At 38.0% G+C, this 25,844-nt stretch overlaps 1 protein-coding gene across 1 annotated transcript; it reads right to left on the bottom strand.

The window, feature by feature from the left end:
* Window positions 1–13,720: 13,720 nt before the first annotated feature.
* LOC124127676 (excitatory amino acid transporter-like) lies at window positions 13,721–24,690 on the bottom strand. The gene is made up of 6 exons (XM_046491081.2): window positions 24,486–24,690; window positions 18,086–18,212; window positions 17,217–17,450; window positions 15,466–15,660; window positions 14,687–14,821; window positions 13,721–13,874 (listed from the first exon to the last, which is right to left on the bottom strand). The coding sequence occupies exons 1-6, from the start codon at window positions 24,688–24,690 to the stop codon at window positions 13,721–13,723; spliced, it is 1,050 nt and encodes a 349-aa protein (XP_046347037.2).
* Between the last annotated feature and the right edge of the window lie 1,154 nt (window positions 24,691–25,844).

Genomic DNA, 25,844 nt, shown 5'->3' with positions numbered 1-25,844 from the left:
GTGTGGCGGTATTTGTGGAGATCAGAAGACTGATTTGGTGATTATACAGAAAAACCTGAACGCTGTGCAGTACAGAGACCAAGTGTTGCAGCCAGTTGTGCTTCCGTTCTTACAAAACCAACAGCAGGGGACATTGTTTCAAGACATTACTGCAAGACTGACTCGGAACTTTCTTAACCAGCAGAACGTTGACGTTTTGCCCTGGCCTGCCCACTCACTCTATATGAATCCAATTGAACATCTGTGGGACCATCTTGACAGACAGATTAGAGCACGTCATCAACCTCCCGTCAACAGACATGAATTGCAGCAGGCCCTGAGAAACGAGTGGCAACGGATTCCAGTCCACGTCATCAGAAGACTGACGTCATCGATGAGGCGGCGTATCACAGCATGCAGCTGGATGTCATACACGCTATAGAAGGCAACTGTGTCGACAATGAACTTGTAGTGTGTCTGACAATTTTTTGGTGACATTTCAGACAACTTTTGAAAATGAAATTTCTTACCCCACCATTGTTTACCTGTGATTGCACAATTTCATTCAAACTGTGGTTGATCAATCATTTGTTACCCCTCCCTAGATTATATTATAATTCACAACAAAACCTCTTCTTGTTATTTTTTTCTCGTTCATGGCACTCGACCTATACTTTCTTTTGCCGCCCAGTTTATATCCTTAACAATACGAAGGTGTTATCATGATATGCTTTTCAGTGATCCAATCATATACTTTTCACCACTTTTGTCGCTAGTATTTTGCATGTTACACCAGATGGAATCCGTTTCGGATGGATTATTCTCTGTTGATGACATCCTGGCAGAATTCTAAAGTCTGTGTTTCATTATTTCATGTTTATGTTCTTTATATAGTACCAAATGATATCATTTACGAAACCAAACAGAAGCAGTGATGATTACTATTTCGTGAAATATGTCAGCATGTGTGCTTTGTTTCACTACGGAAACGTGTTATGCATACTGTGCTTTTGATACTGAGTTTTGGAGATGCGTTGGACCTTTAATGAATTGTCACAGTTACTGTCTCTTGAATGCATCAGATTCATGAGCATCCACAATTATATGTTCATTAAGACCTTGGCAACGCGTGATCCTGAATAGTGGCAATATCGGGGCAGTGTCCCATGCTTGTCGTAGAATCCGTTGGGGTGGATAAAGCGTGTGACCTGGCTGATGTTGCAATTCTGTGTCACTCCTCATGCAGTTCTCTTCCAGTGTAACTTGGCAACACTCGGTCATGATATCTATATGCTGCTGCATTAAACATAATTTTCTCCTGAGTTTAGTTTAACGCCTATTTGAACATTATTGCACTTATATCACGACATGTCGGCTTAGTGTGGGAGGAAAGCTGGAAGTGATGGTAGGTCAAAGCAGGTCTTGGGGCTATACCACTGTGGTGAAATCCACGAGCACAGATATATATGTGGTGCTCAAAAACCTTGAATTATTAGCGGGGCGAATCTGGATTCTAACCCACAATGCACAGCGAATTGCGGCGCCATAGAAGGCTAGGCCACCCATGCCTCCAGCACATATTTGATCATATACATGTACATAGGACAAATCATTGTATGATTCCGACTATATGATAAGCATGTGTCCATGAATCACTATCTATTCCCGACCTTGGCAAATATCCAATGGGATAGTTTTGTTGTACTGGTTGCAACGGTAAAGCTAAATACAGGTCAGTCAAATTTACGTACCATGTATATGACACAACCAGAATGCATATTTTAAAGATATAGTAAGAAACACGCTCCTCTGAGATGTCATTTGGATAGTGTGAGAGGCCATTTTGACACCAGTTGTAATATATTCTTGTTTTCTGACCACGTCTTGGTCCCAAGCTAATGCTGGAGTTTAAAATAGTAGTTTTGTCCATGTTATCATTATGGTTATTGTGCCACCTACCTCAATAAGGACAGTATGTACGGCAACACCACAGAAGAAATATCTTCTTTTGTGACGAGAAAACACCAAACAGGCAAGCCATTCTCTTTTGAGGTAATGTAATGAAAACACGAAAATTATTGACGTGTTACCCAATACAATCTTCACATCAAATTAGATTTTGATAAATAACAGATAGATCCCACTGATATGAAAGCACAAGTTATGGAAGAATATCATGTTGTGATATTGTGGAATGGATTTGTACACGAACATAGTTTAATGTTACATACTGTCATGACTATGTGGATGAAAATGTTAATATACATGCATACAAATAGCACAAACAAGAGGCCATAATCCACGCTAACCATGTCTAAATCAAAGGATAAAGACTTATATGTGTTGTTAAATCTTAAGTCTAACAGTCTAACGTTACCGGCCGATAATATCTGTGCTTTGCTGACGAAAAAGGTGTAATACAAGAGAGGCACCATTTGTATTTCACACATTATACAGAGAAAAGACCAAAAAGTTTTAAATGTATGTACTTCCGCTCAATCCATTTACTTATAGATACGGGCGAAAGTCTCACCCACCTGATCTCATCTCACCTTGTTATACTTGAATTTTTGAGGTCTGAGACATGAACTGACTGGAACTGCTCTGTTACAAGCCACTGACATTTGATCCATGGAAAACGTGTTTTGTTTCACGAGAAGCATGCAGAATAGGGCTATAAAAGACAGACTTTTAAAAGCCACATCACTTGTTGCTGCAGACGTAAAGGGTACTGACACAAGAGGGAGGGAGTGTCATGGTGTGGGGCGGCATCAGTCATAACCATCGAACAGAGCTCCATGTTTGTCGTGGAAGAGTTAATGCCCTTTACTACAGGAATAACATATTGGCAAATCACGTCATCCCATTCTTTCTCAGCACCAGGATATGCACACCTTCCAGCAAGATAATGCAAGAGCGCACACAGCACGTGTTTCAACACAGTACCTAGCGAACAATAATGTGCCTCTGCTTCCATGGCCAGCCCTGTCACCCGATCTATAGCCAATTGAACATCTATGGGACTACCTGGGTCAACGCCTCTCACGTCGTCCGCAAGTACAGAATCTGATAGAACTTGAAGATACACTACGTCAAGACGGGAATGCCCCAGAACACTATTCGCAGAATTATTCGATCAATGAGAAGACGTTTCATGGCCTGCGTTGCTGTCAATGGCGGACATACCAGAAACTGACTTTTCATTTTAACCCCGTGTGTCTTCCTTACACCGATGACGTAATTGTAATTACTGTGTGGTATTCCTGTTTCCTTTGTCGTCTTTCTTAATAATCCGTCTATGTCTGTTCTAATCAAAATCGATCATTGCTCAAGTCGTTTTTGTAATATTTCAAGATTTATTGCTTGTGCGTTTTCAATGCTGTTCAGTATATATGAAAATGTTATAATCAGTCGTAAAACGACTGGCTGAGACTTAAAGGTTTCGGAAATAAACCCAAACGTCCCAATACACCCGAAGCATTGCACGTGGACCAATTCCTCCTGCGTAGGGGGTCATTCTTGATTTTGACACTTCAGAGAAGGGTCGTCAAATTGCTCTGAGCCATTTTCGTTATCCACAATAACACATAAACTCATTACTCTTGCTTTAATGCAGTATCTGTGATCAGATTTGGAATGTATCAAAGTGATGAACGCCTCAGGGTTATTAGCATGCATAAAACATGATTTGTTACAACCCATTGTGTTCAGTGTTGAATTGGTTGGTATTGTGACAGCACAACATATCAACAGTGAGTGTTTGATGCAAATAATCAACATCAAAATTAAATAGTCAAGGTTTCATATTTATGTGCTACTTTATGTGGTATAAGCATGTGTAAAGTTGCCACATTTCAAAGAATTAAAATTTACAACAACTTCGATATGTTCCCGTTTGTCAATACAAATAATGCTGGTGTCATCGCCGGTCGTCACTCGCGTCCTGTCCGAAATACAAATCAGCTCGCGATCCGAATACATCGCGTTAAAAGGAAGCGTTTTTAAAGATTGAAATACGATTTCATGTCTTTTCAATGACACTCGAAATTTAACGTCTTATGTGAATAGCTCCTCAAGTTTAAGGTATGCCTGAGCACTGCGAGCATACAGTCCTGAGGGAAAATGTCATACTCTCGTAAGCTGTACGGGTGAGTGAGTGAGTGGGTGAGTGAGTTAATATTTAAAGTCACATCGGCAATATTTCAGCCATATCGTGACTAAGCAATTTATACATAAAAACAACATTAATTTAGACAATAAAAACCTGTCAGCAAAGGACAGTAAAATTACTAGAGTTATCACAGATATCAATTGGTTTTTAAAACTAGTACATGTATGTGACCATAAAAAGCTATTACTTACGAGAACAATACGTTGTAAAAACGGGCTATAGATCGCCAGCAATTGAAGGTAGATCACCATACTAGGGACCATGCTGTACGGGTGATCTACGCACACATCGCTGTTGTCAACATCTGAAGGGAACTATAAGTGACGTTTAGTTCGGGTTCAGACAGACAGACTAGTTTGTTTGAACACGGTTACGATTATTTCTAACTAAGTATTGTATGAGATTTCTTTTGACGAAATACAATATTGTTTCAAATTTAAAGTCAAACATGTTAATAATATATACGTGTAAATGGTATATTTGTACTATTGGAACGGTGTTTGTATGCTTCTGAAAAATAGGTATTTTCGTAAAATTATGGAGATATTCACTGGTAATGGAGGGGTGTCGAAATGAGTTCTGTGGTTTCGTCAAATAGTTTTTCGTTTTATATTTTCACATATTTTGGGGCTATATAAGATGAAAGTTCAGTATGTAAATATTGTATACGTTGCTCTTTATTACACATTTCTGGTCTGTTAATCTCTGGCTAGTCTTTAGGCTGTGATTATACAGTGATGGCCCGTGCATATATTTTATCTAACTTCTCATTGTATATTTGCATGGAGTCACTTTGTCTTTAATATTATCATGCTGCATGAGCGTTGTGAATTTAATCGGTAATTAACACAAGCAATGGGCTAACAGTTATAACCGTATTTATTGTTTGGGTATTGTCCTTTCAAAGTGAATATATTTATTATCCCGATAAAATAGCCAGCCGCCCATAAACGAAATAGATCTGCTAATGGCACAGATAGACGGAGCTGAAACCAAGCGGAGGAATATGTATTTGGATCAATGTTTCCTGTTGACTTGCAAATGGAATTCAGTTTGTCATGTCTTACAGAATGCATTGCAGGGATGGTGGTCCCGAAAGGTTTGTCAAGTACTAATTAATGAAGTAATATTTAGAAAGCCATTGAACAAGTTATAATTGCCATTTAGGACCTGCAGATTAATTATTGATTCCACTGTCCACTAATATAGCCACCACTTTCCTACAACAAATATTCAGGTGTATAACATTTTTGCAGTATCATTTAGTCATGTCTAAGAATTAGTCCTAAACGTTTAGGAGTCTGTTCTTTATGTATTATTTTATCGTTCATTTCTAGAGAAGTTGTCAAATGAGTTGTCAAATGTTTAACTGATATCGAAAAAGCCAATATTTATTTAAACTTCAGCTGAGTGACATACACAGAAGTGGTCTTCGTGACATAAATGTTCCTCTGGAGATATCACCTATAACAGTATAAAAGTATTCTTAAGTTTGAATTGAAAGAATTTCAAAGGCGTAATGGTCTTAAATTTCGATGCTATATTTCAACTGAAGTAGGTTGAAGGCAATATATCATACAAATAATACACTTTATTAGGTTTTAAAGTGATCGTGCCATATATTTGATGAAATAAGACGTAGATTTCGTAACTTCGTAAACCACAATTTATGTTCTGTTGGAGCACCTCACATTATAATTCATGTACTGATCATACATAATTGACTGCATTAACATGATCGCAATTGAAACCACATATGTAATGTATTGCATAATATTTACAAACACTTGTGTCTGTGTGTAGTACATTACAAAGTCTGGTAATCCAATGGTGTTATCCTCTTCCATTGTACTTAGATAAACTATGCTTAGTTTATTTTTTGCCGCAAATAGAGACAATTTGCCACATGTTTAGGTGTTACGATTCATTTTCTGTTGGAACATCCGGAAGAGGTACAGCTACATGTATTTACCCAAAGTAAGAATCTACGTTTTCATTTCATTAAACACTCATGTTTTGAAGATCTCCACCGATCCGTCTTGTCATTATGGAAGTCAAGTGAAATTGTTAGTTCGCTTGTTTAAATTTATAAAATAACAGTAAGAAATGTGTGATTAAATATGATTATAATAGATACATTTACCTTGGCTAAATTTGAAAATTTAACGACAGCTGGCGTCTGGCTTGAGGAAAAGATTAACTTTAACTATTGTTTGTAAATCATTTGTCTGTGCAAAAATATGTGATAAAAGAGGTTTATATTTAGATGATGAATTGTATGTTCACACATCCCTTTCATGTTATTATATTTTCCTGAGTATAATATGTTTTGAATGGAAAAAAAGGAATCTTTCACATGACTGAGAAACATATAGTATTGTCGATCTATAGTAATAGAATTCCAATAATTATATATTTATAAGACTTATTTCCACTGCTGTTATTGTATTGAATTATTTATTCTCACCGTTCCAACGTCAGAATACAAGAGTCAGTTATGTTCACAAACTATTATTGAATAAAACAGGTTCAGAATCCAAACAACAATTTTGATACAGCCTCAAAACCATATGGTTTTCGATATAAAAACATTAGTAATTTATATTAAAATATGGTAATAAAATAGTGTGGTATCAAATATCCGTATCTGACTCAAAAATAAGATTTGTTTTATATGTTATTTATGTCTTCTCTTACATTGAATATCATGACACTGCTTGATGCCAGCATTGGAAGAAGAAGAAGAAGAAGAAGAAGAAGAAGAAGAAGAAATGGTCCAATTCATGGCATTCTAGTATAAATTGAAATTCATCACTAATTTAATTTAACAGAGAGAGCAAAGTCTATCTTCCCTATTAAGGTTATAGCATCTACCAGTTCTAATTGGGCGTAGGTGTTTTGAGGTTGTGATTCTAGTAAGCCAAGTGCGTAAATTATAAGGTAAATACAATAAATAGTCTTCTTTTGAGAGGATATTGTTATATAAATTATAATAGTGTCCTTTTGAGGAATTAACTTTACTTCTCCAACTTTGTAAAAATTGATCTATGAGGACAGTTTTGACGTAAGCCTTTATCAATTGTATACTGGGAAATTCCTGAGACAGCTAAATGTGATTCACACCTGTACTTTGCAAAGGTGTTCACCTTGAGTTACCAATTATTACAATAATTTTCAAATATTTTTAAACATAGTTTCAGGTCGGAAGGTGTCTCAGACATTCAAACTGTATCATCCGCGTAACGAATAACCAATAGCTTAATAAAACTTCCAATTTTGTTTAGAACTCAATCATTTACTTTTTGAAGACCAATAACGTCATTATATGACTCAATGTCATTTAGATAAAGGACAAAGAGAAATGGTGATAAGCTTTCGCCTTGCCCGACTCCAATGTTACATGGAAAGAATTCATTGACAGTCCCGTTATAAGAAACACATGATTTTATGTGTTTGTATTTGTTATTGATAACATATCATAGGCCATAACGCCAAACCGTATCGAAGGCCTTTCTAAAATAAACAAAAACACAATACAGCCTCTTATTAAAGTTTAAGTATACATCGACGAATGCTTTTAAAATATATATATTATCAGCAGTTGAATAGGTTTTCCTGAACCCGACTTTGGCTTGGCCAATTAGGCCAACATGGTCAGAGGAGGTTCGTAGTCGGTTATTCAAAATAGAGGTGAAAATTTACCCAAACAACTTATAACGCATACTTATAAATATAGCTATCTGGGCCCCCAGGATCGCCTTTGTTTTTGAAAATGGGCTTAATCATGCCAACAAGCTAGGTTTCAGGTAAGATACCACTCTAACAGATTAAGTTAAACAATGTTACATAAGCAGGCAACATGAGGTGAATAGAAGCTTTGATATACTCGTTACATATATTATCTAATCTACAAGCTTTGTTAGTTTTAAGACCAGGGACTGCAGAAATGATTTCGTCACGAGTAATTGCAAAGTCTAACTCATCATTCGGTAACAAGTCCCTCAGGACAAACACATTATCGCAATCTGCAGCTTGTCTCTCATTTAGATCTCTAAAATGAGTGAATAACTTATTTATATCTACTTCATCCTTTTTATTACTATTATCAAATGATTTTAATACATTCCAAAACGTTTTGATCTCTATCTTGTGTAGAGCGCAACTTTTCAACACAATTGAGGCTAAATGAGTTGAAAGATTGTTTTGCTGTAAGTTTTACTGGCATTCAGAAGATTAGATCGAATTTCGTGAGAGTTATTACGTCCATAAGTACGATTAGACTTGTGATAATTACGTCTCATAGCTCCACAATTTAAGTTAAACCAGGGTCTGTGCTTACTACTATTTCCTCTCGGTCTTAATTTGGCTTTTCTACTTCCAAAGGTGACATCCTACGATGGTACTTATTCCTGTACATAGTGAGGTTACACAAGCATTTGCATTTTCAACATCAACATTTTCAGTTTCTTTACATAGATCAACTAAAACGGTTTTGTCAATATTATTTACAAATGTATCACATAGAACATTGTCAAATTTATTTACAGTTGAACGTGGGATCATCCCCGAACTGACACATGTATTTGTACTTAAGGGGTCGACAGGGGTATAGTTCAGTGAAATGGACACACCACAAATTACTCAGGGAGAAAACAGTGTCGAAATCACCCTGGTGAAAGGTTAAAGGTTTCTGCCGAAGCTATACAATAGTCCACTGTCCACTTACAGGTTAACTTCCCGTGTTTCTTATCACAGCCGAGACGGCTATTAGCGATAATTAATTCCAGTATTCTTACATAAGTTTCACAGCTTTCTCCCGTAGTTGTCAGACGATTTGTCCGTTGCAGCACGGTCAGGTGAAATACTTTTATTTTCAAGTACTTAAATACTCGAACATAATATATCACAGTCAATATTGTCTTTCGTCATGAAAAAATCAGTAGGTCTTTTGAGTACGACGACGAAGTGTCATCTCTCAGAGACGGTTGATGGACGGACAACAATCATGCCATTATAGAAGCTATAAAACTTTAAGCGTATTTATAGTAATATTTCTTTCTCTGAACTTCACACATCACAGATGTCTTCATTTGGAGTGGATGTGGTGGACCATTTTGACCATCTTTTATTACACTTCTTTAGGAATTGGAAGGTGTCAAGTTTTGCTTTCAAGTAATGATATCACTTTTCAGTGATCCAATGATATAATTTTCACAACTTTGTTTGCTAACATTTTGGCTTTTACACCAAATGGAATCTGTTTCGGCAGATAATCGAGACTGAATATTCTCTGTCGTTCTATATTAATGAGATATCGATGACATATTGGCCTACCTCTAATGTTTGTATTTCATGTTTTATGTTCAGTATCTAATAACCATAATTTCATTAACAAAAACAAACGGAAGCAGTGATGAATAAATAAATGTTTCATAAAAAGCAATGTATGTGTGAACTATGAAAACTTGTTGCCATATGCATACTATGCTTTTGACATTCCACGCCAGATGGAATCTGTTTAAGGTTGAATATTCTCTGTTGATGACGTTCTGTACATATGAGCTTTCGATAATGAGATATTGACGTGATTCTTCTGTCTGTATTTCATTATGCCATGTGTATATTCTTTATCTAATGACAATAATAGCTTTTACAAAAGCAAAAAGAAGCAGTGATGTTTAATATTTCGTATAAAAGTGAAATATGTCTCTATGTGCTTTGTTTCACAATAGAAACGCGTTGTGATATGCATACTATGAGTGAGTGAGTGAGTATGGTTTTACGCCGCTTTTAGCAATATTCCAGCAATATCACGGCGGGGGACACCAGAAATCGGCTTCACACATTGTACCCATGTCGGGAATCGAACCCGGGTCTTCGGCGTGACGAGCGAACGCTTGAACCACTAGGCTACCCAACCGCCCCTGCATACTATGATTTTAATACTAGGTTCCGGAGATGTGGTGTACCTTTAATGATTGGTCACAGTTTCTGTCTCGTGCTTGCAGACGATTCATCACAATTCATCAGCATGCCGACAACCATACGACAGACAACCAACAGACACTCCCGTGATAATACATTTTAACATTTCTATTTACCAGCAAACGTGTAAGCCATTCTCTTTAAAGGTAATATAAACAAATAAAGTGACAAAACCCTTTCCATATCCAATAGAAATCTCTGTATAAAGCAGAATCGATTGTACGATTCATACAGTATCAGGAGCAGGTGTTTATGAATCACTATCAAATAGTAATGATACCAGGTGTTCGCAAAACGGCGAGCGTATCCTGCCAAACGGTGGCATCTGTCACAAACACACACAAAGGCAAGTCAATTGTTCGCCTGAAAAAACAACACGGGAACATATGGTACAAGTCACAATAGGGAATTGCATCGGACATCATTTTAGTCACTGATGCGTCAAATTCGGAAATGTCCTCCATGTATCTACCATAACACTTTTTGAAAGTTACTGATGAGGCCTTGAATGTTGTAACCTCAATCAAACAACTTCTGAGCAAGAGTCGTATGACGCTCTTTGAAATCTTCGAAGAAAGAGCGTGCTTGTATCTCAAAGGTTGTGAAATGTAAACACCTAAGGCTGGAGCTGCTGGAATATTGCTCGACGTGAAGGGAAAGTTTACTATTGGAAAACCGATGTCATCCATCTTGTCATACTGTCTTGCGGAGAGTGTTTTGTCACTCTGAATCTTTATGCAAAGGTCTAAATATGAAACGGATGAGGCGGTCTCACTAGTCTCCTTTATTTCTTGTTCAGGTGGGTAAATCAGTGGAAGGGAATTGGCTATTTGATTATTATTGAACGACATCAGACCGTCGATATACCTGAAGCTTAAGTGAAACTTCTTTGCCAAATTACCTTGTTTTGACTTTGCCATTCCGAACAGAAATTCCGATTCATATGCATAAAGAAACAGATCTGCAAGAAGGGGGGCCCAATTGGTGCCCATTGGGATGCCTACTTTTTGCCTAAATGTCCTACCCCAAAATATTACGTAGATGTTATCAATGAGGAAGTCCAGCATTTCATACGTTGTTTTCTCAGTTAACTTCAGAAGGCATTTGTTTTGTTTGTTTCCCACCGCACCAGTGCCTGCCACTATATGCCACCTAATTAGCTGCATACATTGGGCAATAAGCATACATTGACAGACAGGTTTTCACGTATTGTTATCGTGGAAACCAAACTTAACTTCAAACAGAAGGGAATGGTTGTTGTTAGGAGTCTCCAGCAAAGTATCATCACCCTACACCTTGTGGAAAGATGAGTACACAGTGAAACAAGTTGACGCGGGTTAAAGCTGCGGAGAGAGGGTTGGTTGGTTGGTTTGTTGTTTAACGCCGCACTCAGCAATATTCCAGCTATATGACGGCGGTCTGTAAATAATCGAGTCTGGATCAGACAATCCAGTGATTGGTATCAATTGGGATGTCAAGATAAAAAATTGAAAAAAAGATGAAGATGATGACACAATATGATAACGAATGGATACAGTTTATTCATGACATGATAATAGAATTGAAATATACACTGGATAGTCCAGGAAGGAAAGGGAACACTAACTATCAAAATTGAAAGCTTTAACATGTATTGACGGAAGTAAATCTGGGTGCCACTGAACATTTTCATTGATCACGGTCAGTGTTAAGTGAGTGAGTGAGTGATAGGAATTACATGTCACACAGAGGGACAATAATTTTCGAAGCTTTAACATTTAACGTCCTGGGCAAAGCATTCAATCTGACTGTTGATAACAGAATCACGCCAAATTGAAAAAAAAAACACCAAGCAATTTGTTATTCACATACATATTACAAATTTATGATACAGACCAATGGCTTTCAAGTGGCTTCGGGTGAGATGCCCGCCCTCTCGAGAAAACAGATCTTTTCAGATTTACTGTTTGATATTGTGAAAGTCATAATATGCTTGAACCTTTCATCACAAGAGATACACTTACATGTAGGAGGTTCGTCCTCACCTGTTCTATTCGCGAGTAAACGGACTGTGGCCAATACGACATCGACGCAGAACGACCTCATCATGTCTTGACTCACAACCCAGGTAGGTATGACCAAAGAGGTTTTAAGAGACTAAGATTGTTTAGAGATGAGCCCATGGCTGGCCCTTGAGATGTTCAAACTTTGTACTCTGTTGATGGCGAATTTGGAGTCTTTCGTCCTTTCAAAGGTTAGATGTACCTTCATTCTTATTGACATGGCCTTGATGTGTCTCCAACATAACATTCACCACATTCATGTATATATGATGAGGTAAACTGCACCGAAGGAGGTACATCATTCTTATTGACATGGCCTTGATGTGTCTCCAACATAACATTCACCACATTCATGTATATATGATGAGGTAAACTGCACCGAAGGAATTATCTGGTCTTGTTAAAAGTCTGCTGTTTGCTTTGACATTGTTGTGGATCCTTTGTTCCCTCTCTTGAACAGTGTTGGTTTGTGTTTAAGAAGTCGGCTGATTTGATGGATGGCTATACCTGATCACATAGAGCTGTTTGATGGCGTGAGATTGGAGACACGTCAATGCCTCTCCCAATAAGAATTAAACTTCTGTACAGAAGACTCCAAATTTGTCATCTTTTATCATATCCAGGCCACGACATCAATTGGAATAACGTCAACATACTCACCAAAAATCATACCACATACAAGATCGTTAAACATAAGAGTCATCAAGGTTATTACATCCCTACAGCCTGCCATGAGCTCATCACTAAACATTCTTAATCTCTTTGACATTGTGCATTATTTATGTCTTAATCCTTCTCATCTAAATACTGGCTTTCAGTTAACGTGCCCATACCAAACACTGTGACGTTTTACTGTCATGCCTTGTTAATCCTATTTAATCCAATGTGTACATCATAAGGCGTCATACTTCAACGTCATCTGTTGTGTTAACATCAATCTATTATCATTCAATCTTGTGTCCACATCAATTATCCACATCACATTTCTGTACATAACGGTGTTAGAATTTATTGTATTAAAGAAGTTGTATATCCACTAAAATGTATCTCCCTTGTTTATTCAGAGTCACTCTTTCATTATACAAAGTCAAACATTCGTCAAAGGAGAAACGAGAAAAGTTAAACTCCATTTCACCTCGCTTCAGCTCACCACCACCACCGACACCTGTGTACATTATTTAGCACATAATCAAGTCTGGTCATGACAAACCAGTGATTGATATAATGAACAGTGTATCACAAAGTAGAGGTAAGACCAAACAAGATCAACCACGTCATCGAACCCGACCCTCCATTTTGTCGTTTCTTACAGGCCATAGGTTGCTCGGAGCTTTTTTCACGGGATAGTTAAACAACAAACAACACATACAAATACATATGAATACAAGGGAAATTGAAGACAAAATAATTCTTTTTTCATGTTTTTCACAATTTTGAAATATGATTAAGTCACTCATAAAAAGATATACATAGGAGTCGTATATTGAATTATAGAGAAAAGAGTTAACAGTGCTTAGAGACTTGAGAAGGAGCTTTTGTAGCTTCACACAAGGCCATTCTCAAGCATCTCCTGATCTTCCTGTTGCGGCTCACTTTGTGTCTCTGACGGGTCACGTGGAGGAAGTTCCGTGTAATGGGAGAAAACTCCTACGACCAGGCAATCACTTGCCACATTTACGGCGGTGCGAAAACGATCTCTGGAGAGATAGAATGAGATGAATCAGTTGTTGATGGCACTAGTAAAAACCCACGACGTCGAGACACTCCAACTGGGTTCCAAAAGTAGACTCACAGCCCAAGTGCCAAGGCTAGCTAAATACACTGTTTATTTACAGGATATTGACCATCCCAAAACACAGAAATGTGGTAATGTCATTATCATACAATGTCATTCTTAAATTCTTTTGTCAAAAAAAAAAATTGTCATCCCTGACAATCGGTACCTAAACATTGCACATTTTCCTGGAATGCGCGCAGTAACATATTAGATTACAAGGTCAGTTTTGTTTACAGCCGGACAGTGACATCAGCCAGAAAAGTAGCTTGTTGTTCAGTCACTGATATATAATGACAACAAATACGTAACAATATGTTTCAATAAACATTTAGAAATAACAACATAAGATTTGGCTGGATTTAATTGAAAGTAATATCTACCTGACCTTCATATTGGCTTCGTTATCTGTAAATGACCCCAGCAGAAATGTACCGTTTTGTTCCATTGGCTTTATCATGTCAACATAATGTACCCTATTATGTGATAAACATTTGCTTTCAGACGGATAACGACATAGTTTCACTTTGAGAACACCAGCTAATGTAATATCAATTATCATTTTCAAACTGTAGGTTGTTTTAGGCATAATCAGAAAGGTAGTTGTGACCTCAGACAACTACCAAAAGAATAAAACAGATGACATGAAACCAAACATGAAATGTTTTCATTACACCGTATGCATATCCTTATAATTAGACCAAACATTAACATATTCTGATAAGGATAACTTACATCAACCAGTCAACAGTCACCAAGAAGGAGATGCCTCGATCCGGGAGACCAATAGAGTTTAGGACAAGCAACAACACAGCATACCCAATACCAGGAACGCCAGCAGATCCTATACTGTTCAGAACAGCTGTTAAACTGGAAAATAGTTTAGTGTGACACAAAAGTCATTAATCATGAAACTAGTTTTTCTCAATTTACATTAAAGCCTAACAACTTGTCCACAAATGCATCAAAGCTGATCGTTCTTCTGTCGACCGACCATACCTATTTTATTTCATGATCCCCTAATTTTTGGGGCGAGTATACTTCAGGACCAGATTTGTTTAATGTTTCTTATAAGAAGGTTCTATCTCATGTTTTTGCATATGTGAGAAATCTTGTTTTGATGCCACAGTCAGTTGTTGATATTACTTCCACCGTAAACAACTACATGTATGTCATAAAGATAGACCACGTCATCCAATGTATTGACCGTGCTCGTGAGTTTCACCAAATCTGTAAACGCCTGACACCTGAATCACCTCGGGCTTTCTTCCCACATTAAACTGACACGCCATGATATCACAGGAATACTGTTCAAAGCGGCGTAAAAAAACCTTACTTCGCTCACTCATTCTAAATGCATTGGACGTGTCCGAGTGCCGTGCTATATGTATTTTAAAGCCTCCTTTTAGAGTAAGAGGTCAAATGGTCTTACTACGGAATACATTACTTATCTAAACAAACTGCGTTTTCCTGACCTACAGTATTCCAGAATTCCATCAGGGTCATCAACATACCTTACAATTATTACGTCTCCAATTGACATGCTGATTCCATTGTACTGAGCTATGAACACAGGGGCGATGGCAACATACACCGCTGAGCCATCCATGTTGACTGTGGCGCCCACTGGGAGGATGAAACGGGAAATCCGTGTGTCCATCTTCATCCGCTTCTCGACGCACTGCATCGTCACCGGCAGCGTGGCAGCACTGGAAATAGATCCGACTGTTATGTAAAGCAGGCGATGCTCACCATTCTTGGTTGCAATATGATTACACTACGTGCGTTCGATAATTATATGTTGAGTAACCGAGGTTCTTATTTTTCTGACATTAACCAGTGTCAACAAGGATAATTAAGCGCAGGACCAGTAGCAAAAGACAACTTCAGATTAAATACAAAATGGCTGATAGGAGAAGGAGAAACACAACAGCAAAGATATAAAAAACAACATATCTTTCTGAATTCTAAAATTTCAAATTTGGGAAGCAATTTGGATATTTTTGTCCACAAGTTTGATATGTTTGGTTGTATCAAACTAATGTCAGAGATGTTCAGTAATTTAAAAATACAAGGTGTGGTTTTCCTTGTGCGAGACTGATTGTCCGTCAGCTAGGGTAAATGCAGAGTGGATCATACCTGCGTTTGTTCTCCGTTGACACTTGTATACAGAGTAAAAGAACTTTACTTAATATGATAAAATCAACGTTAACGGTTTCCACAAGGGTGAACCAATCAGAAGTCACCCGTGAAGATCCGGATTACAACTGATCTTCAGAAACCTATGCTTATCGCAAGAGGCAACTAACGGGATCGGGTGGTTAGGCATGGTGACTCGTGTGATGCATGTCATCGCATCCCAATTGTCTAGATCGAGGCTCATGATGTCAGTCACTGGATTGCCTGGTCCAGATTCGACCACCTTCATATAGCTGGAATACCGCTGAGTGGGGCATCAAAGAACAATTTGAAGTTCTATATTCCATACTGAATTCATATGGATTGTGGTAAAATTCCCAGTGTCGATGGTAACATGAATATTCAAATTAATGTCATATTGTGAGTGAGTATGGTTTTAGTCAGTTTTGGGGATTATTCCAGCAATATCATGAGGTGGGACACCAGATGTGGGTTCACACATTAAATTCATTTAACCACAACGGAGCTTGTGCAAATTAAAATTTAAAGTTGGAGCTACTAGTATATGTCGACTATTATAATGATTACTGTTTAATGTCGCATTAGGAATGTTCAGCGCATTACACTGTTAGTAACCTGTTTTCTGATTGCATATTGCTCATATTCTTACAGTATTCAAACACAAACAGCTGTTGCCGTCGTATAACATTCGTTTCAACATATGTATACATATTTCGAGGATAGGAACTGAGAAAGATATAGGTATAAAGGTTCATTGGTGTAGAAGTGAGCTGTAATTCATATTGCAGACTTTAGAGATCGAAAAATAAATCCAGACAGGTAATAGGTCAGGGCACGCAAACTATGTCACCCAACCTGATATCCCTATCCAAATTTCTCGTCCCTTATGAAAGGTAAGTACATCGGACCCAATCGAGACCCTGCCCCTTTGAAGTTATACTTTATAAAAATACCTAGAATCTTTGATCTGTGTCATAATTATACGGTAAAATCGTTTTGTATAATTTGACGCCATTCCTCATTATACCTGCGGTGAATATTGTTTCATTCATTGCACTTAAAACTAAAATACGACAGAGATGAATTGAACTGTGAAAATGTGTACCTGGAGCTTGTTGCAAAGGCCGTCAGCAGAGCTTGTATTGCTTTGAGATATATGGCATATGGGTTCTTTCTTGTCAGGATGAAATACAAGCCTGGAAGGACCACCAGTGAATGGATTGCCAATCCGGCCAACTCAGTTGCAATGTAGATAGCCAGTGTTTGTCCAGTCTCCGTCATGTCACTTGTGGACATTATCTGGCCCATGACGAGAAACAGTATGCCAAGTGGTGAATACCTGGAGTAATGCAATGTTGACAGAAACAGGCAGTGGACAAGCAATCAAATTAAATGCAGACATATAACTTATACAGTAATCATTGCTATTCTCTTCGTTTGGTGTTCAACGCCGCACTCGGCAATATACTGATATTTCTGATGGCCTGGAAACAATAGATTTTGGGCCAAATAAACAAGTGATTGATATAATGAGAAACGTTCCATCCCTTCCGGGAAATAAATTTGACACGCTATCAATCAAGTCACCGATGCTTACCACCACATCATTTAAGACGGCTCTTTCAACCCGCGCGTGCGTGCGTGTGAAAATATTTGTTGCAGAAGACACCCCGAAATCCTCACGGGGTGAATGTAATATATAGGCGAAATACACAAAACACTTATCATATAGGTAAATGAATGTTATTGATTACTTGTGTAAGACACTCCACAATCCTATGTTGACAAACACCCATACTGAGTCCAGCACTAACGTTTAACTGATATGAGTAATCACAATATCATTCACAGTTTCAGGATTCTGATCCTAAATGTTTTTATTCACAGACAATTTGATTATCAATTGTTGCTTTGTTAAAACAACTGTTGACACATGAATGTCATTTTATTTCCCGAAAAGTTTTATCTACCAACCACATGACAAGTCTGATCATTTTGCAGGTGACGATGTTGACGGCTGTAAAGAATTGTGTCACCACTGCTCCACGACGACCTAGCTGGCCGAGCGTCACAGCAAAAACAGTGCAGTAGGTAATGACACCTGTCAGGAGAAAGTTATGGGATAACAAAGAATCACGAACACAAAATACGGAGACCTTTAGCAGTGGAGCCGAAATCAAGAAAACGTGTAATTGTGATCTCATGGCGCATTTACAGTTTTTCTTACAAGTGTCTTTTGCTCCGTGCTCCGAACGAAACAAAGGCCGAATCTTCCAAAGTACTAAGCATTTGATATGCATGTCCCATCTCATAATGAGATTTCTGAGTAACGTTTGTTTGTTGCTCAACGGTTTTCGGAAGAACCTGTAATATCAAAATATCATATTTGTTTTTTTCACCTGACCAAAAGGATATATGGCATCACCATATAGGTGGATTATATATGGGGATCTGAGTACTGCAACATTTGGGGAAATATGTCTGACAATTTCTTCCGATATAGTGTTGCATGTGGCTGCACAGTCTCTCTGGCATTTCGCTGGAGTGAACTTATGCCATGTGTCAGATGTTAAGACGTTGCACAGAGTAATATCTTGCCTCCTGCGTTAGCGCCTACATTGTTCACATGTTGAGTATCTAACGAATATATTTGGAACGCCTCCTCTTGTGTGTGTTCATTTTCGTAGTGACGTGGTTGGCAGCATGAGTGTCACTGGTGGCGTACTTGTTTGATATTGATATTGGCTATTTGCTTGTGTTTGCTACCGTCCAATGGAGTTAGCTTGTAGGCAGGCTCTAGCGAATTGGTCACATTTAACATAATTTATTCCTCTTGTTGGACACAGTTTCCATATGGGAGGCCTTGTAACTCCATTTCATTGTGTTTGGTCCAACGCACTTGTTTCTCTATACCTCTTATCAACTCTTTAAATTAGCTTGTTGGCTTTCTGTGCAGCTTGGGGCATTAGTTCCTTATTGTTGTCTGATTTCAGATGTGTCATCAGCAATTCAGTTCTTAATTCACTGTCGTGGTGATCAAAATCAAACTTGTCACACCATTTCTCACCAGCTAATGCTGCATAATCACACTAACTGCCTGCTTGCTTGACCTTGGTAGTTGGTAAGTGCCACAGAACCTAAATCTGTCAATCACGAGAAAGCTCCTGATTGTTCTGGTATCGAAAACCCGAAGTTTGTAGATCCATATCCATGGTTTATTACCGCCTGCTTCGGATATGTGGGGTTCAATTGTGTATCTGATTACCTGCAATACTTCATCTGGAATCGATGACCTGAGCGATGATATTTCAGGTGGTTGGTACTTATAATATAATATTCAAACTTTTCAGGATCGGGGTTCTTCCTTAATCTCTATAATCAGTTTGAATACAACAGTTGTTGAACCTGACTTCAAATTCTTGAAATTCGCTGCTACATTTCCCCGAGAGTTTGAGCTAAATATAAACCAACACCACAGATACTATTTTGATGAGAATCGTGATGAGGCTTATTTCTATTATAGGTTACAAAGTATTTAATTATATTAACCTACAGCAATCCGTTTGCTGAATAATATGATATCCCTAAATGTCAAACTCTCAATACGCACACCTACGCTCGTTACTTCTAAATATGTGGATAAGGAATCTTTTTAACTCATTTGTGAGGTTCCGTTTTGATATGCATCCTTAAGATTAAGATCTGGTATGAGCAAACCTTCTATCTATATTTCCTCCATGACATTTTGTATTCAGAAATTGCATTCAACTGAAAAAAACTATTAAAAAATATGTAACTTTGAAAGTTATCTTTTAAAACTGTTCAGTCAACATTACTCGATTTAGAGCTTCGTGTCATCGCCTTTCCATTGAGAGAGGACGTTGGAATAAAATACCTATCGTTTCTGTACATTATGTATGTCCTAGGTGATGAATACCATTATTTATTTACATGTGACTAATTTAACATTAGGAATTCTTACATACCTGCATATTTCAGAAGGAAAACATTTAGGTATGCAAAATTATCTCCTTACTACAATCCCATAGACTAAGTGTTTTGGGCGAAATTTGCTTGTTCCAGTCGAGTAATTTTGTCAAAAACAAATATGCTCCTCAGTTAACCTCAACATACTATTTACATAGTATTTACATTGAGTGGAATAAAGTTCTGTTTTGTTCTCATTATCTTTGTTCTTATTTACTGAGATCGACTTAAGTAGAAATGTTAATCTTTAGATTCAATTCATGCATTCTTCATTTGGTTTGTGCGGTCAAGAATTGCATAATCGTTGGACCTCAGCCTTTAATAGAAGGAAAGGAAGTGCATAATCGTCAGCTTATGAACATGCATGACGCCTTTAATATGAACACGCTAATCATATTTGCACAAACATATTTCAAAGTGGCTTACGTAACTATTTAGCAACAACTTCTAAGAATACCTATGATATTTGCCCCATCAACCATCACTGTTTTCTTTGCCGTAACAGATTGGTTGACCTTCCTGGAATCACCACCAGTATCCTGCAGGTAACCAGAACTAGAGTTGCCATCGTCCTGTAACTTTATTCCATGAACAACCATCTCAGTGCGTGAGTGTTGGATAGTAGCAGCAACTATGTTGTCAGGAAGTATGTTTCTGGAGGACAAAATGAAAAGCGATGAGTATCAATGAATGAAAGAATGACATCGTAGTGGGTTATGTGTGGGTATCCTGCTTTATCCGGCGAAAATTTCACGTCATCTCATATCATTTCATTATATAACATGACTTAGATGTATATGACTTATTGTCGACGAATACAAAGCATCTATTAAACCTGTTTCTATTTATGTGCAGCAAATTCAAATACGACATCGCTATGTGTAGCGAAATGAAACACGGTCATGGCAGCTGTTTTCAGTACGCGATTATTTTCGCACGGAACAGTTGTAAATTCACTTATCAGTATGTTGTTGTAAGTGACAATATATTTTGTACGAAATCCACCTTTGATTCAGTTGCCTCAAATATGTATTTAACTACCATCTTGTAAGTACTGTTGAACAATGGAGATTCTGTAATTGCGCTCATGTTATTCATCCTTCAAAAATAATTTTCATCACTTCCTTCTGTGTTAACATTTTAATGCATGTATTAAACAGGAAATAACACGGATACTTACGTAGATTACTACCTTTTAGATTCATATCATGATGAGCAAATGCATAGATATTTAACATAAAGGCCCTGTAAAATTCCCGGTTAGAATTGCTCTTCAGCAACCCATGTTAGTCGTATTAGGCGACTAACAGTATCGGGTGGCCCCATTTGCGTTGGATGAGGAGACCTCTGTGGTCTAGTGATACCCAAGATACCCACTTTACATTGATTCGCAAATAAAGTGTTTAAAATTTTGGTTTAATATCATCCGTATGCCAGAACATCGGCTTCCGAAAAAAGCTTATAACATGCTCTTTCATTTAGATAGTTTCGGTAAGGTTAAATGGGTATCGCATATTAGGACACTATTATTCTCACATCGATATGGGTATATATGGCTTAACCAATCTGTTGGTGATCAACATTTATTTCTAAATGATTTTCTTAAAATGGCAATAAATATGTTCTATCAAGGGTGGCAATGCAACTTGGAAAACAGTTCACGTTATGATTTGTACAGAACATTTAAGACTTTATTAGAGCCAGAACAATATCTATCAGTTTTAACAAATAGTCACCTAAGAAATGTATATATTAAATACAGACTTGGCTTGTCAAAACTTATGATTAATTATGGACGGAATATATCACTTGAAAGAATACAAAGAATTTGTCCATTCTGTAACTCTGCTATAGAAGACGAAATACATTTTACCTTTGAATGTCCTTATTATGCAGAACTACGTACTAAATTTATACCAGAAAGTTTCGTATCTAAGATGAGTAGAATAGCGTTTGTTTCTATTTTGTCATCGAATGATGCCGACGTAATGTTTAAACTGTCTTTATTTGTAAAACACGGGGTTGAACTACGAAATAACATGTTGAGTGGGAATTCAGAATTTTAAATTCCTTACCCTAGAAAGTCCTCATGATTATCACCGATTGTTAACAAGTAACTCGTCGGCTCGGTCTGTGTATATTGTGTTTGAGTGATATCCACTTTAAACTACAGCATGGTGTCTCACTATAAAATCGTCAATAGTCCCGACAAGCAGCCACACACACTCGACATTTCATCTCAACGCGTAGATCGATGCTCATGATGTCAATCAGTGCATGTCTGGACCACATTATAGCCTTATATAGCTTAAATACTGCTGAGTGCGGCGTTAAACGACAAACGAACCAACAAACAAACCCTACCTTATCAAGTCCAAAAGGATATCCATTGTTGATGACATGGTATTATTGTGTGATATATCCGTTGTCGACGAGTCTGAGTAAGCTCCAGGTTTGATGGTCAGGACTAATGTCAAGCCAACCAGTGTTGCAGCAGCAGAGGTACTTGCATAACAAACCATAGATAACGAATAACGGACATGTCATACGTGTTACGAGTAGAAAGCTTACTTAATTATTACTATATTGTGCTGTGCTTTTTCTATGCAATATAGTGAACCGCAAAAGAACCGTCACCATGGATAGATATATGAGAAACCTTATTTGTCCAAACATTGTAAACATACTTTGAGACATAATAAAAAGATGAAACTTGGCAAAACTGATCATCAAGGTTGAAATTAAAGTGTAAAATGTTCTTAAAGTGAAACACTATTCTCTAAGAAAATGTCATCACAAGTCAGTGTCTCGTGTGTCCGCCATGTGCATTGATGACTGCCGTGCAACGTCGATACATGGAATGGATAAGGCGGTAGATGAAGGTCATAAGCACTTGAGCCCACACTCTGAGGAACGCCTGACGCAGTTCAGCTGCAGTTGTCGGCCTTGGTCGGACGTCATTCAGACGTCTTTCAATCTCTTCCCACAGGTGCTCAATGGGATTTAAATCGGGACTGAGGGCAAGCCACTGCATGGTTCGACGCCATTCTGCTGGAGGAAGTTTCTTGTTGCTCTCGCAGTGTGGGCACGGACGTTATCATGCTGAAACTCGTGGTTGCGGCGACGTGCCAAATGAGGTATGGCGTGTGGTCTCAAGACTTGATTCCACCCCACACCATGAAGCTCGGACCACCAACGAGTCTCAGTCAACAACACACGCATCTGAATAATGTTCCCAACGGCGTCGCCAGACTCTCTCTCCCTGCCATCTGAATGTTGAGATACAGTAACGGCTCTCGTCTGAGAAGAGGATTCTTCTCCACTGCTGGTGGCGCCAAAGCTGATGCTGTGTTGCCCACTGAAGACGGTCCCGGAGATGACGTGGTGTCAGAATGTGTCCTCGGTGTGGCCAGTGACAGTGGAAGTGTCTGCTCGTCAATCGTCGACGCACGGTGTCCGCACTAATGTGTCTCTGGTGTGTTCCCATGGTCTGTCGAGTCGTTTCCCCAGCAGTAACAAAGCGATCTTGAAGATGCTGTCGCACAATCTGACCATCCTGACGTCGGGTGGTGACCCATGTCGCTGATTTCTTGTCAATCTTGGCATGTGGTAGGAATTCAGTAACGCATGAATGTTATCCGATCTGGGTGGATGTTTATAGGGCAAGAAATGGGGGAACGCATGGCGATTTCAGTTTGCACGGAACTCACGTGCACCGGGTTACCATGGCCGTTGCCGTGATGCATTTGGGCGATCGGTTTTATTGTCATCCATTTTGTTTTTTCATTATCAAATTTCATTTTCCAGGAAACTTTTGGAAACTTTGACAAACATGTCCAAGATATTTAAATGACAACTTTTCATGCAATGTTCCTTGGGTGACGTTTCTATTGCGGTTCAGTATATATATATATATATATATATATATATACACACATATATATACATACATACATACATACATACATACATACATACATACATACATACATACATACATACATACATACATACATACATACATACATACATACATACATGCATGCATACATATATATATATATATATATTGTTTGTGTGTGTCTAATTTTGCTTTTCCAGAATAGAAAAGATAACATACTTTTCAAACATGTGACATCATATACTCTAATGACATACATGTAGCATTATTGATCGTGAGTAAGTCAACGTGGTATATTGCAAGGGCAGGGTTTAATTCGGTATCTGTTCCTTCTTATTATCAAAACTGAAAAGATATAACCGGAATAGAAAACGTGGCAGTTGTGATGTCATTAATGTGCAAATATCATAGGAATATATAGACAATGACGACATGTACATGTACGTCAGTACACAAATGTGTATACATGTAAGATGGTAATCTTACCTGTAATGATACTGGCTATTATTAGAGGCAGCATCAGCATCTTCAGCATACGAAGGAAAAGCTCTCCAGGTAACTGCACCAGCTGAATAGCGTCTGGGGACGGCTTGAGCATTCGGCACACCATCCCAGCAACAATTCCCAGTACAACAGCGATAATTGTGGAGATGAGGAGCATATTATGCCGGAGAAACTGTAGGACCTTCATCTGCAATTTTCACAATGTATGCTGACGAATAAACACCAAGTATGTGTGTAGTTTACACATTCACTGAACGCACATGGTGGATTGTGGAAGTATTGTTCATTTATTACACCCCCGGTTTGAAAAAAAACAATTGGGGGGATATAGCGATCAGCATGTCCGTCCGTCCGTCCGTCTGTTTTCCTTTTCCTGAGCAGAACTCCTAAACCGTTGAAGTGAACTGGTGCCTTTTGATCATGTTTTGGGAGTTGATGAAATTTCCTTTATAGAAAGTCGTTATTCTGAGGATTTAGGGTATTAGAAAATACTGAATAGCATTTTATTGAACAGAAGGCATTCAATGGCTAAAAACCAAAAGTAGGGTATAAGTATCCAAACTCCATTTCATAATTGCACAAGACCAGGGGAAAGGTAATCTCCTGATGACTTTTGTTTCAGTAGTTTAACATTATATATTCTGGTACAGGAGAGACGTATGCTGCTGTCACATCACAAACGTCACATGCAATGGGGAACCACGTTTGAAAAAGGTACATGATAAAGTCTGTACTATTCTATCCGAAGTTGACATTACCCTAGGGCTCGTTAAAGGAAATAATAGATTGATTTTGAAACATTTGGGCATTGCCTATAAACCTCATTCAATTACATAAGGGTATTATAGGGTATTTGTAAGATAAAAAGAATATCTGTATAATATGTCTGCAGGGATTACATTGACTCAAAGGTTACTCAAATTCCGATGGCACTCACAGGTATTTAAACATGCATGAGGGTAATGTACAGAGTGGAGGATTAGTTTTGTAGTTGAGTTATGTATAATAGTTTGCGTTTGGTTCACAACATCTCGGCCATATGACGATCGTTCCAGTCATGAGAATATATTTCAAAATGTTATGACAAAGATGTGTTTATTATCGGTGGGGTAGGATACGCACACAGAAATCTGGTATTATTAATATCACTATTTGATATAGATACATAAACATATACGCTTATGACATAGTTGGAATCGTACAATGGACGCTTTGTTTATAATATTTTCCCCACCAAAATCTAAGGATCTAAGGCAAGAAGAAGACGTCGAGATGGTAAAACCTCCAAAACAACATGACGTCGAGGGTAGATGGTACCCCATTTCGCCTCAACAAGTAGAT

Source organism: Haliotis rufescens, unplaced genomic scaffold (genome assembly GCF_023055435.1).
Source record: "Haliotis rufescens isolate VD_foot unplaced genomic scaffold, xgHalRufe1.0.p SCAF_5, whole genome shotgun sequence".
In the NCBI taxonomy this organism is placed as follows: Eukaryota; Metazoa; Mollusca; class Gastropoda; order Lepetellida; family Haliotidae; genus Haliotis; species Haliotis rufescens.
This window is presented reverse-complemented; position numbering and strand designations above follow the sequence as displayed.

Bases quoted from the DNA above. Each gene is read 5' to 3' on its own strand.
- LOC124127676 (XM_046491081.2), bottom strand. From the start codon at position 24,690: ATGAAGGTCCTACAGTTTCTCCGGCATAATATGCTCCTCATCTCCACA. The intron at 18,213-24,485 runs GTAAGATTACCA...TTCTCCTGACAG, and splicing joins AATAGCCAGTATCATTACAG to GTGTCATTACCTACTGCACT. The intron at 14,822-15,465 runs GTATGTTGATGA...ACTATTTTCCAG, and splicing joins GGAGACGTAATAATTGTAAG to TTTAACAGCTGTTCTGAACA.